General features: G+C 43.5%; 1 protein-coding gene across 1 annotated transcript in view; it reads left to right on the top strand.

Moving 5' to 3' along the window:
* Positions 1–14,108, top strand: part of Pde11a (phosphodiesterase 11A) — a 278,269-nt gene that overhangs the window by 139,442 nt on the left and 124,719 nt on the right. Inside the window, exons 7-9 of the mRNA XM_041639781.1 lie at positions 7,601–7,676; positions 11,282–11,349; positions 12,250–12,342. Coding sequence (XP_041495715.1) covers positions 7,601–7,676; positions 11,282–11,349; positions 12,250–12,342 — 237 coding nt within the window. The remainder of the gene's footprint in view (positions 1–7,600; positions 7,677–11,281; positions 11,350–12,249; positions 12,343–14,108) is intronic.

Here is a 14,108-nt window from a genome sequence, read left to right as displayed (position 1 = left end):
CAGATGTAGCATATACAAAGCTTTCAATCTTCTTCCCCTATACCGGTGTCTCTCTGTCTCTACGAAGGTAATCCAGTTCTTCCTAATGCTTACGTGAGGGATTTCACAGGCACGAAGCTGCCTTTCACTCCTGCTGGACAACTGGTTCAGAAGAGGGCTGCCTGGTCCCTTCTCACCACTTAGCTGTCACTCATTCAGAATGGCAGTCCAAGCTACCATCATCTCCAGGAGATTTCATAACCCTGGCCTCCTGCTCTGACTCAGCTTCCGTCTGCCCTCTAAACTCTGTAGTTTATCCTCCTCAAGATAGCCAGCCACATTTACATTGTAATTCACATCACAGCTTTTCACAGGCTCCTTAGTTTTGAGAGGAAAAGCCAAATGCTGTTATTTCAGAGGTCTGTAGTTCCCTGCATGATCTGGTGCACCACTGTCTACCCTGAGTCCATACGAATGTTGTTCGAAATACACTGGTCGTCTTGTTCCTAGAACTTGCCACTCACACATCCACCTTAGGCCTTTGTGCTGGTCTCTCAGACGGCAGTTCTTCTGATATTCCTTGCCCTTCTTACCTTGTTAGATTTTCCAAATAATCTTAGCATTTTCTAATATATAATTTGCTTTTGCGCTTTCTCTCTTTATTTTGCTAACTTTCCCTGGGGAGACATGAGCAGCTATCTATTTACCCCATATAGAACACCAATAGCAGACCAAAGGTATGATTCTAACCACAGTATTTTAGCCTCACGTTTGTTTGGCGTCATGCTTCTGAATTCAACTCTTGAGATGGGCTGCCCTCTAGAACATCATCTATGATGCTTTTTGCCCTTCTTTTCACACTAGATTTTTTTTAAAGGTTTATTTATTTATTAAGCATACAATGTACTGCTGGCAAGGAAGGCACCAGGTCTCATTACAGATGGTTGTGAGCCACCATGTGGTTGCTGGGAATTGAACTCGGGACCTCTGGAAGAGCAGCCAGTGCTCTTAGCCTCTGAGCCATCTCTCCAGCCCCCTCACATTAGATTTTTTTAAAAGACACTGGCACAATACACTAACAGAACACCAGCCATTATTTAATCTAGGTTCATATTTTTATTGCTTATTTTAGTATTTTCTTCCAATTGAATAGCTACAGGAAGAGTTTCCAGAGCTATCTGGTCTGGAGTTGGTTTTCTGCATACAGTAAGAATGAGTGATAGACTCATGATTTAAATAGGAAGGGTTCTTTAAGTAATGGAAAGAACAGAAAATAACTAGAAACGGAGGTGGGCTTCATGCAAGAACTGGCTTGATGGTTTCTGCATTTGTTATAAACCCGGGGGTGGCAGGAAGCTCACCATCAGTCAGATGCCCTCTGCCATGACAGACACCCAGTTACAGAGTTAATACAGAAGCTCATGACCCGGATCTGACCCTAAGCCTCCCCCTTCCATCCCGTGCAATTTTTCTCTGTGAAGTTCTGATTTTTAAAAGCCTGCTACAGACAACTCGGAAGTCCTTGCCCTTGTCATGTAGCACTTAAAAATAATGGGGCCCCAGTCTCCGACGTCCTCTGCCTGAGAGCATTAGAGCCCATTTTGGCTGTCAGACCATCGTGGAGGAGCACTTCTGAGTGCCAGCCTGGCAGGACAACGCATTCTCTCTTCTCTGGAACACCTTCTTGCCCTGTCAGTTAGGCTTCTAGCGAAAAGGAACCTGCAAAGCTGAAACTGTTAAGGGGTAACGCTCTGTGAATCTGCCTGCGTGCACACGCTTCCGGCTCTCCTCTGCCAGCCACTCATTCCCGCTACAAACTATTTCAGATATTTTCTCAAAAGCAGGATTTGGTCAGGAAGATTGGAGAGTGGACACGAGAATCCTGATAGTAAGGCGTGGGGAGTCTAGGAGGACATGGGTTACTAGGACAGCAAGCTAGAAAATGGGTGGGAGTGGAGGGGATGGTGAAATCAAACGTGAGCCCCACAGGTCAAAGAATCAGACAGGTTACCTAGCCCTCCCCTAACACAAAGAATCAGACAGGCCACCTAGCCCTCCCCTAACACAAAGAATCAGACAGGCCACCTAGCCCTCCCCTAACACAAAGAATCAGACAGGCCACCTAGCCCTCCCCTAACACAAAGAATCAGACAGGCTACCTAGACCTCACTTAACACAAAGAATGGGATTTTTTTTTTTTTTTTTTTGTCTCTGGTTTTGTTTGTTTGCTTGGTTGGTTGAGTTTTTCTTTTGTGTTGTTCAGGATTTAAGGAATCATTTGTAGGTGGTGATCTAGAAAATATTAGAATTAATCTGATATGCAGGGTGGAAAAAAAAATAGACTCTCTCCCTTTTGCAGGGAAGTGAAGTGACTGACGAGCCCTGGATCTCCCTTCTAGTCTTAGGATGAGAACCAGGTCTCACCAGCACATGAAGCTGGGAATAATGTTGAACAGGGAAAGGAAACATATGGCAGATTAAGGTATAGCAACACACCGTTACCAGTTCCGATTGCACTTCCTCTGCCTGCCTTAAGAGGGTTGGAAAATATAACAGGTCTGTTTTGAAGGATCCAGGAGCTAAACTATCAACCATGTTTAATTGGGTCTGTTGGAAATGTCCCTTGGGGATAGGAGTAGGCAAAGCTTTAAGTGGACAGGTTTTTAATTGGCTGGTACCGGGCACCCTGATAGAGTATATTTATTCAGACTGTAACCTGCTAGGAAGGCTGCTTCATTTCACATAGCCTAATTTCAGGGACTCCAATGGTGCACATTTTAAAACAGGATAATTAGGCAGGAAGCCCGTAGAACAACAAGGTAGGAATGTTTTCACAGGCATTTCCTTTAGTGTTAATAATATCTGCATTGTAAAAATACTCTACATTCGTTAAAACATTCACATGTGTTCTCGTAAAACAAGTTATAAACAACAAAAACACAAAGACAGAATCAATTGTGATGTCAAAATCTGAATATGTTTAGTTGGGTTCTCAAGAGCAGTGGTCCTCAACCTGCCCAACGCTGTGACCCTTTAATACAGTTCCTATGTTGTGATGACCCCAACCAGAAAATTATGTCATTACTACTTCATTACTGTAATTTTGTTACTGTTATGAATCGTAATGAAATATCTGATGTGCAGGAGATCTGATATGCTACCTCCAAAAGGGTCTTGGCCCACTGGATGAGAATCACACTGCTTTAGAGAAATAAATATATATTTCATTTATTACATATATTTCATTTATTAAGTGATCTTTAAACAATGATAGTCAAATTACTCCTGAGATGCTGAGAACCCATACTCAGTTGTTAGCTCTGGCTGCCTCAGTACTCAGAGCAGTCCCAGAATAGCTGTCTCTCTCTGGGGGGACCTGCAGTTACTCAATCCATAAGGCAGTAGTCCCAGTCTAGTGCTGGAAGCCCAGAAAATGTCTGGGTAGTCTATGCTCCCTCTTCCACCAGGAAAGCTTGGGAATGCTGATTCTACTATATGTGAAGGAAGCAGCAGCAGCAGGGATAAATCAACTCAGGGGCAAGAGGAAGGCCAAGCCAGCAAAGGGCAAGACAGGCTTCTTTCTGAAATATTGTTTTTTAATCTGGGCTTCTCCTGGGAGGTGCTGCCCACAATCAGGACAAATCAAATCAGAACAAACTCTTCAGGTGAGTCTCCCCATTCAGGTGATTCTAATTTGTAGCAAGTTGGCATTGATACCAAATTTCTATCTTCCATCAACTAACCCAGACTAGTATGACTTCCCATAAACATTATTTTACTACTAACAGCAGAGAGAGAAATGTCTTAATGATCTTAAATCAAAAACGCTCTCTTCACACTCTGGTACCCTCCCTCCTTTCTTGGTTGTCTTCTCTTTCACTTTATAAAAATCACCAAAAGTGATAATCACACAAACACTCACACCGCACACACAGATACACACACACCACACGCACACACATGCACACACTGCACACACACACATACACACACTGCACACACACGGGCGTGCACACACCACACACACACACACTGCAACACATACACACACATACACACACCCCGCACATAAGCACATATACACACACAGCACACACATACACACACACACTGCACACACACACCGCATGCACACACACCACACACACACATACACACACTGCAACACATACATACACATACACACACACCCCGCACACACACATACACGCACGCACACACACTGCACACACATCGCACATACACACCGCACACACACACACCACACCACACACCCATTCACTGATCGCTTAGCTATGAAGATCCTCTTTGCTGAACCACTGTAAGAGAAATGTAAAGACACAACCTTCTCTCTTGTCTCACAGCTCCTCCAGGGTTCAGCAGATTAAAGACTCTAACACAACACAGCTTCCTCTGACCTTCCTCTGCTACACTTGACTGTTATTCCTGATCCCACCCGTTCATCTCCTCCCCGTGTCTGCCTTTAATTAACCCACGTGTTGAGAAATTGAACTCTTATCCTGCTTGATCACTCGATACCATTGAACACCATTGCTCCTGTGGTTTGTTCTATTTTAACTTTTTTCTTATGTACAAGTAATTTACAGCCCTTATTTAAAATTTAAGAACTAGAATCAGTCACTTTTAAACTGTCAGAGGTAAGCAATTGAGAGGGAACCATTGTGACAACAGCTTTTGAAGGATTTGTCAGTGTATATACGTGTTCGCACACCCACAGATGCCTGCACAGTTATCATCTAACAGAAGAAATGTTTTCCATGTCCAGATACATTCTGTAGCATGACTTTAATCAGATGCATAACATGCTGTTGTTTGGATGTGCTATGATTTAGTTAACTGACTGCTGAATATTCATGCCATTTCTGACACAGCATTATGATATATAATTCTGTGGTTTGTACTCTTATATGGAAGTTTTTGTGCATAATTTTGACAATTACCATAAGACATGGTATTATACATGGAATCAATAAGTCAGAGGTTATTTACACATTCTTATGTGCCAGGTACACATTAATAAATCAATTTCCAAGAAGACTGTAGCAATACATTTACATTTTAGAAACATTGTAAAGTCTTGGGTTAAGATCATAGGCTCAGGAGTCCTGTCCCATCCCTGTCCCTTGGAGTCATAGGTGGTGTGTCCTCCCAGTTTTCCTTCCTCAAGTCTTCGTTTTTTATGTTTCTGGACAGCTTCCAACCTGGCGATTTTATCCACGCAAAGCTCTTGTGCTCTTTTGTCGACTTGAACTTCCTCTCGTTTCCCTCCGATTTCCCAGGTTCCCCACGGCCTCCTTTACTCAAGCCAAACACCTCCATATCCTCCTTTGTGTGGATGGGGGACCTCTTATATCCAGAATAAAGAAATATTGGTGGTGAAGATAATGCTTTGAAAGCGATGGGTGAACAAATTTCTCTTTCTGAAGAGAAAGGTTTGTTTTTCTCACCCCTGGACTCCAGAGCTCTTCTGTCTCACTGAATGTTCCTTTCCAACTGTGCGCTCTGTGATGTGAGGCACCCCTCAGCTACCTGGAATTTATGGGAGAGGCTAGATAAGGGTTTCTGTGGTCCCAGAACAGGGAGAGACAAGCATACCTGATGTTCTGTACTGGCTCAGACTACCACTGTCTGTCTAGTGCTGTGTGACACCTTCCTTGGCCAAATAAAGTGGGCCCGATTTATTCTAGAGCGGCTGGGGCTACTAACACATAGGTTATACCCAGGAAGCCTCCCTCAGTCTGGCTGCCTCTTCTTCCTGCTTGCTGTTTCTGTCTTCATTCTGATGCTATCCTCAGGGAGAGGGAGAAAGCCATTCTGTTCTTTCGAAAGATAACTTTGATGGATGTGTTTGTTATTGCCTGGCCTCCTGGGAGCCGGGCTCTTCCATTCAAGGCAGTTAATCTTTCTAAGCTTTATCTGATAAGCACAGATGATAACAGTACCTACCTCATTGGTACGGAAAGTGTATAAAATAATTCACAGGGAAGTGCTGAAGGGAGAGCTGGCACACAGCTAGCAGCCAATAAATGTTATCTTCATGGCCATCGTTGGAGATTTGTTTTTAAAGGGTCTAAAGCTATTTTTGATTTCTCTGTGGTCCTTTTGGAGCTTTTTCAAATACTGTGCTCTGAACATTGCCTGCTTGGACACATATCTCATCTTTATTTCTGTCTTTAGTAGACGGAGTTCTTCAAGGATAGTGACTGAGTTCATTTTTATCTCCCCAATACCCTGCAATGCACATAGCAGGCATTAATAACTGTCTGTGGGAAGGTATACTGGATGAATGGTTTATGCTTTTACTTTTTGTTCTAGTTTGCTAATTTTGCATCTGGAATTCTCTTTTTAGTTTTTAAGTAACTTAAACAATTTTTAAGATTGTAATATAGTTATACCATTTCCCCTTCCCTTTCACCCCTCCTAAACGTCCCATGTATACCCACCATGAAAACTAAGGGGTTTGGCACCAGATGTATGACCACTCCATGGTATGGTTAAGAGTAAGTTATTACTGTATGTATGAGAGAGGGCACAGCCAGAGGCATCTGGAAGACTCCAAGCAGGGAGAGAAAGCAGTAGACTGAACAAGTATGGCAGACTGAACAGGCCAGGAGAGGAGAGAGAGAGAGAGAGCAGGAGAAAGGAAGAGAAAGACAATTTCTGTTTTTAAATTTTTGTTATGGGATTTTACAACATTCATAACAACTTAGCAAGATTAAAACTACATAGTATTGGGTTGGAGAGACAGCTTGGCAGTGAAGGGCTCTGTTATTCCGAGGACCCAAGTTCAGGTCCCAAAAACCACGTCAGGTGCCACACAACTGCCTATAACTCCAGCTCGGGATGTGACACCCACACTCACACACACATTCCCACACCCACACTGAGAGACTTACACATAACTTAAAATAATAAAAAGAAATCTTAAAACATGTAGTATTAAAAGTTACTGTGCACCAGGCAGTGGTGGCAGATGTCTTAAATCCAAGCACTTGGGAGGCAGAGGTGGGTTGTTCTCTGTGAGTTCAAGGCCAGCCTGGTCTACGGAGTGAATTCCAGGATAGGCTCCAAAGCTACACAGAGAAACCCTGTCTTCTCAGAAAAAAAATTATAATAATGTGTTTATAAAACATTTCCTTGTAGGTTCAAACATTCTTACCAATGGGTATTCCCAGTCAAAGATTAAACACTGACTACTGGTCTAATTAAAATGTATTAATTACCCAGAATTCACTGCAGAATACTTGTCTGGTACCATAACTGTGGCCCGTTTCTCTATGGTTGCAGGGACTGGGCAAGTCAGGCCAATTTTCCATTGTTTGATTTATTTAATGAATTGATTCCATTTGAATTCGATTTTCTTGTGCTGCTCATTATGACATAATAAAAAGAATAAGTGAGTGTGTTTATTAAAAGATTAGGTATAACGGATGCCGTGGCATTCTGTTCTAGAAGGCTAAGGTGAGAAAACGGTGAGTTCAAGGTTAGACTGGGTAGCACCAGATCCTGTCTCAAAAAATGTTATGGTGCCGTGATTAGAAATAACTTTTCCATGGGTAGTTAATAGTTAATGATAACTAGCTTCTTTTTTCTACCCTAGGCTGACCAGATATCTGGTTTTCACATAAGATCTGTTCTCTGTGTCCCTATCTGGAACAGCAACCACCAAATAATTGGTAAGACATTACCCATGTGATTCTTTGTGGGGCAACCTTTCTTTAAAACGGAAACCAGGCCCGTACAGTTTTATGTGTTCCCCCGTTATGCGTGTGTGTGTGTGAGAGAAAGAAAGAGAGAGAGTGGATGTGTGTGTGTGTGTGTGTGTGTGTGTGTGTGCGCGCGCGCGCGAGAGAGAGAGAGAGAGAGAGAGAGAGAGAGAGAGAGAAAGAGAGTGTGTGTGTGCGTGTGTGCATGTGTGTGTATGCGTGCGTTGCCTCTGACCTCTGGCTAGCCTGGGGCTCATAACAACCATCCCTCCTCTGGCTCCCCAGAACATACCAAGGTCTGTCTCCATACTCTTCTACAATTCCATAAGCACAGACTACTAACGAATGGGCATCCATTAGATCAGGAACAACTATCTACTGAGCTCAAAGCTCTAGTAAATTCCAAAGCTGGAAGGGCTCTCAGAAGCCTACCTTCTGAACTTTGTTATTTTACATGGCAGACATTGAAGAACAGAGACGGAATTGGGAGAGAGAGAGAGGGAGGAGAGGAGAGACTGAAACAGCCACAAACTTAGAGTTAATAAGAGATCAAGATTAAACTTGAGGGGTCCTAACTTTCTGAGGATGTCTACGACCATGTCTGAGCTTTCACACGTAGTGTGGGTGCAGAGGTGTTGGACACATCTGCACACATAACTTTGCCGGCACGTCTCTAAAGAGACACTTTCCCCACAGTAAGGAAACCAGGCAAAAGCAGCTTCCGACATCTTTCTCCCTCCCTGCCGTCTCCCTGTACCTAGGAAAAGAGTCGGGACCTGGCACAATGGCACATAGCTGAAACCCAGCACTTGGTGAGAGGCAGGAAGAGATCAAAGTCATCCTCAACCACACAGTGAGTTCAAGGCCATCCTGGGACTATAGGAGACCCTGCCTCAAAAATAAATAAATAAAACCTAAACAACTCAATCAGAAAAGTGCCAGAGTCAATACAGACGCGCAGGCAAACAAACAGTTTATGATTAAGCTTAAACAATCATGAAGGAGAGTTACTTAAAACTATGAAAATACAATGAAAATGTGATTTTTTTCTTCTAAGAGACATAAGGTGATGGATTTTGTACGTAACATACAACCTTGCTTCTCTCTACCACACCCTAAGATTACTGGCTAAGCACAAAGATAGTACTGCCTAACCAAGGACTTAGTGCCCTGGGAGTGTTGTCGAGGTCAGATTGAGGAGGGAGGACAGAGTTTTATGTGTTCCTGGAACTCTTGGTCTTCCTGGCTCTGCATTCTGAGTGCTGAGCTCACAGGTGTGCATGCCTTCCTGCTCACGAGGCAAACACTGGACAACTGAGATACACCTGTAACCCAAGTCCTGCATTTCTGGAGGACATCTTTCCCACTGGATTGCTTAGCTTGTACAAATACATTAGTAGGTTATTAAGCATAAAGAATATTCTAGGATCTTAGACACTAAGCCTGAATACAAATGGGGAATTAGTTTACATCATATATAAAGTTTTAGATATATCCATATTTAAAGGAGAGAAAATGTCCATAGAAGACAAATTGTATGTTAACCGAATAGCAACCTCACATATAATCCTACATTTCAATCCTAATGATAAACGTCGCTATTACTCCAAAGTCCAGCTATAGTTTTCTTCTTATATGCTAAGAACTTTTCATTTAGTTATATGTTGCTGAGAATCTGGTCAGTTCGCCAGGGGAAGTTAGGTACTTTTAAAAATACAGGCTCACTTTAGAATCAGAGTTATTTTTTTTCTTTCTTGTTTTTTTGAGACAGGGTTTCTCCATGTAGCCCTGACCTTGCTGGAACTCACTTTGTAGACCAGGCTGGCCTCCAACTCAGAGATCCACCTGTCTTTCCTCCGTGCTAGGATTAAAGGCGTGAGCCACCACCGCCCAGCGAATCATAGCTATTTTTTTGCATATTTCTGCTAAATGGAAGCACACTGAGGTTTCCAGTTAGAGCACTGTTGTTTTGTCTTTTTGTTGTTGTTGTTTTTGTTGTCTTTTTATTTTTTTTATTGAGAAAAGGAGAAAAAAAAAAGAAGTTTCCACCTCCTCCCAGCCTCCCATTTCCCTCCCCCTCCTCCCACTCTTCGCCCCCTCCTCCCACCCTTCTCCCCCTCCCCCCACTCCTTTCCCCCTCCCTCTCCAGTCCAAAGAGCAGTCAGGGTTTTCTGCCCTGTGGTAAGTCCTAGGACCTCCCCCCTCCGTCCATTTCTAGGAAGGTGAACATCCAAACTGGCTAGGCTCCCACAAAGCCATCACATTTCGTAGGATCAAAACCCCGTGCCATTGTCCTTTGCATCTCATCAGCCCTCATTGTTCGCCATGTTCAGAGTCCAGTTTTATCCCATGCTTTTTCAGTCACAGTCCAGCTGGCCTTGGTGAGCTCCCAATAGATCAGCTCCACTGTCTCAGTGGGTGGGTGCACCCCTCGTGGTCCCGACTTCTTTGCTCATGTTCTCCCTCCTTCTGCTCCTCATTGGGACCTTGGGAGCTCAGTCCAGTGCTCCAATGTGGGTCTCTGTCTCTATCTCCATCCATCACCAGATGAAGGTTCTATGATGATAAGGGTCACGGAGTCTACAATAGGTGAATCTAAAGAAGCTAAGTAAGAAGGGGAACCCAAGGAAAAACATATAGTTATCCTCTTGGCTAAGGGAAGTAGACAAAATTGCCGGGGAGAAAATTGGGATCATGGGGGTGGGGTGGGATGGGGGTAAGGGGAGATGGGGAGAGAAAAGTTAGAAGGGAAGGAGGTCGGGCCTTGGGAAAACAGGAGGATTGGGATAAAGGAAGGTTGGACAGGGGAGCACGGAACCACAATTCTTAGTTAAGGGAGCCACTTTAGGGTTGGCAAGAGACCTGACCCTAGAGGGGCCCCCAGGTGCCCAAGCCGAGGTCCCCAGTTAGTTCCTTGGGCAGTTGAGGATAGGGAACCTGAAATGACCCTATCCTAGAGCAATACTGTTGTTGTTGTTTTTGGAAGTGAAACACCAACACTACTGGTAGAACGCCAGGAATGTATTTGGAAAGAGGAAGCCCTCATAAACTGAGACTGTTGAGTGTGTGCGCCATTGGTAGCAGGTAGCAGAACTAACTTTGCTTTGATCTATGTGTGTCCCATAATATCATGTTGTATGTCTTGAGTATGCATGTTGAAAATTTAAGACTTATTTCACATCTTTATAATCCTTTGAGGTAGTTTGTATTTTAACTCTTTTTGCACAGATGAGGAAGTTCATCACTAAACATGGTCACACAGTTGGTATTGGAACTAAGGTTCTACCTAAATCCAGGTTCCTAATCACTCTGCCACAGTGCCCCTCCCAAACACCAAAGCATGTGTGTGTGTGTGGGGGGGGTTATATATTATATACAGAGATAAATAGATTCAATGATATATGTAAAACAGTGTGTACATATTCGAATATACTTGCCAACTTCATCACACCTCCAGCGTGGAGGCGGGTTGAATGAGTGTGTTAAGCTATTCATAGAATTAGCTGCGACCTGTTCTCTCTCAGTGACAATGCCCAGTACTTACAGTGACCACTGTCTCCACTTTCCCTCAACAGGGGTCGCTCAAGTGCTGAACAGACTCGATGGGAAACCTTTTGATGATGCAGACCAGCGGCTTTTTGAGGTGAGCAAATAGACTTAAAAGCCAAGGGCCAGAACCAAATTGCCAGCCATTTCCTTGCCCGCATTTGTTAGGGTAAACATTAATCTTTCTAATGTAGTTAAACGGGGTACCAGCAAAGAGGAAGATTTAAAGACTATATAAACACGAGGCAAAATTTGATTGTGCTTCCCCTCATCAGATTAGTTTGTGACCTTGGATCGTTCTGTCTTGGTCTCATTGCAGAACTGAATCCCCTCCGTGTCTGTCTGATAGTACCATCCCTGTCTTGTTCTCATGTGTCCAGTCATGAGACCCTTAGCCGGCCCCGCCAGGTGTATGTCCCCCGTGTTCTTTAGTCCACAAGGCTCAGTTCCCTGTATCGCAGCAGAAGAGGTCAGCTGTGCTCTGCTTTCTCATGGACTGGGCCGGAGTCCGCCCACCGAGTGTATCAGTATCCTTCCTCCTGGCATCTCTGTGCTAGCCGCTGATTCCAAGTCAGTCTCCTTGCCCTTAGCTCTCTCTGCTCATGGCTTCTTTTTCTTACTTTCTTGGCCAAACTATTTTGTAACCTTGCTATTGAAAGAGGCTGTTCCTGGTTAAATAAAATAGAATAATTAAAATCAGCCTACTGCCCACATAAATTAAGGTCACATTTAAACACATCGTGTGGTTCCAAATGTGTGACATTATTTCTTCACAGTGTCATTGAAGTAATGATTTTTTTCCTCATGTGCAATGTGAGCTGTAAAGCTCTTACATGACAATAGTAATTAACAACTGTGATGCACTTTTCCCTGAGGCCCACCTCTGAGCACAATAAAATTATATTTTCAGAACTGTCTCTGGTGGCCCGCGGCTTTCATATTAGATTTTGTCTGTGAGTTATTATGGTTTCTAATTAACAGGCTTTCTGTGTCCTAGGCTTTTGTCATCTTTTGTGGCCTTGGTATCAACAACACAATTATGTACGATCAAGTGAAGAAGTCCTGGGCCAAGCAGTCTGTGGCTCTTGATGTAAGTACAGTATTATGTCCGCAAGCTATGCTAAAAGGCTTTGATTTTATGAAGCGAAAATTTGTCCTATTCATGGGCCTTAATTTTTCTATCTTAAAGACTCTCCTCACTGGGTCTTAGTTATTTTATGGTCTTGGGTTCAGTTGGGTAACAAGTGGAGACCCTGTCTTGGAAGCTACTGTGATAGCCGGGAGTTTTTGGATCCCCAGGAGCCCATCCATACACACCCTACCATTAGATATAGACCTTGACACTTGATTTCTTAAATATAGATAAGTTAAAATAATTTATCACTGCTATGATCCGAACGTTTGGGAGGCAGAGGCAAGAGGATGAGTTGGAGGGCAGTCTGGACTACATAGCCATCCTGTTAAGAGGCCAGAATAACTGACTGGATTGGAGTGTGAAGGGCCAGGTGTCCCCAAACAAGAGACTCACAGCCATTGTCTCCTAACACCCCCTCCAGCTTCAAGGCCAGTCCCTAGTCACAGTCTTCGAAGGTGAATGTCTTCACACTAGCAACGCTACCAACATTTCTTGCCCCACTCAGATTATGACAATCTCACCCTTCCAAGAAGTTGACTTCTGTTGCTGATTTTTTTTTCTCTTTTGGCCTTGCTTTCCTGCCAGTCAAGGGCAGCACTCCCTGTTAGATCCCATTACTGCCACCTAGGTGTCCCTCTGCCCCTTAACCAACCTCCATGTCGCTGGGAGCCAAATCTTGACGACTGTGATTGGTTGACCCTACCCTAGTCCTTTTGGTCTTGGTTCTACTTGGATACTTTCCCAAGGAGGCGGTCTGTTTAGTTCTTTTATTCCATTGTCTCTTCTTTTTCATTAGCAACAACAGAGAGGCAAGGCAGCCATCCCTCAACCACAGAGCAGTCACCACCTTAGAAACCTGTCTTTCCAGGAAGGAAGCGCATGTGGTTCTGGGCCTAGGGAGCTCACAGGAGTGTGTGTCCCCTGGAGTTCAGGGGACAGCACAGGGCTGTTCTGTCTTTTAAATCATCTTTTCCCCCAAGGGAAAAAGTAAAATAAAATGCTTATCTCTGAAAGTAGGTGTTTTCCCAGTCAATCCTTATAAGTGGTGTGGGCACTTAAGAAGTGACCTTTCCCTTTTCCTCCTTCCTTCCTCCTTTCCTCTTTCCTTTTTTCCCTCCCTCCTTTCTTCCTTCCTCCCCCTTCCTTTCTTCTTCCCTCCCTCCCTTCCTTCTTCCTTCCTTCTTTTCTTCTTTCTTTCTTAACAGAATGCAGGACTTTAATTTACTCTACCCTCCTCAAAAAGTAGCTGATTTCTGTGCATTTAATGCCAGCTACTTTTCTTATTGTGATTTAAAACATCATATCAAATTATGCAAACTCATATATATGTATATAAATTTAAATATATTTTTTATATATTATTTTGTTCCACTGCTCTGGAAAAGTCCTCCTCTCAGACTACATTGTTTTAGGGATACTTTGAATATCTCTCTTGCTTTGTACTAGTGTTTCCTACAGAAGGAGACCACTGGCCTCAGCCAAGCCAAAAGCAGGCTAGGTGGGCGACAGCCAGCACTCACGTTTGCACACGCCTGGTTCTAATTTGGATTGAGTCCTCATTTCATAGCTGTAGACCTTGGACACTCCAAATATGTTCTTAATTACTTCATATGGCAAATGAGCATTAGAAAGTACATTAACAGTCAAGTAAAATTACACAGGGACAGTGTTTAGAAGCAGTATGCAGCTATAACTGGCATTCCTGGTCCTCCCTACCCATT

Source organism: Microtus oregoni, unplaced genomic scaffold (genome assembly GCF_018167655.1).
Source record: "Microtus oregoni isolate MIOR12 unplaced genomic scaffold, Mior012 000060F_ref0000265, whole genome shotgun sequence".
NCBI classification, from domain to species: Eukaryota; Metazoa; Chordata; class Mammalia; order Rodentia; family Cricetidae; genus Microtus; species Microtus oregoni.
The sequence above is the reverse complement of the archived record's forward strand: the minus strand, read 5'-3'. Positions and strand labels throughout refer to the sequence as shown.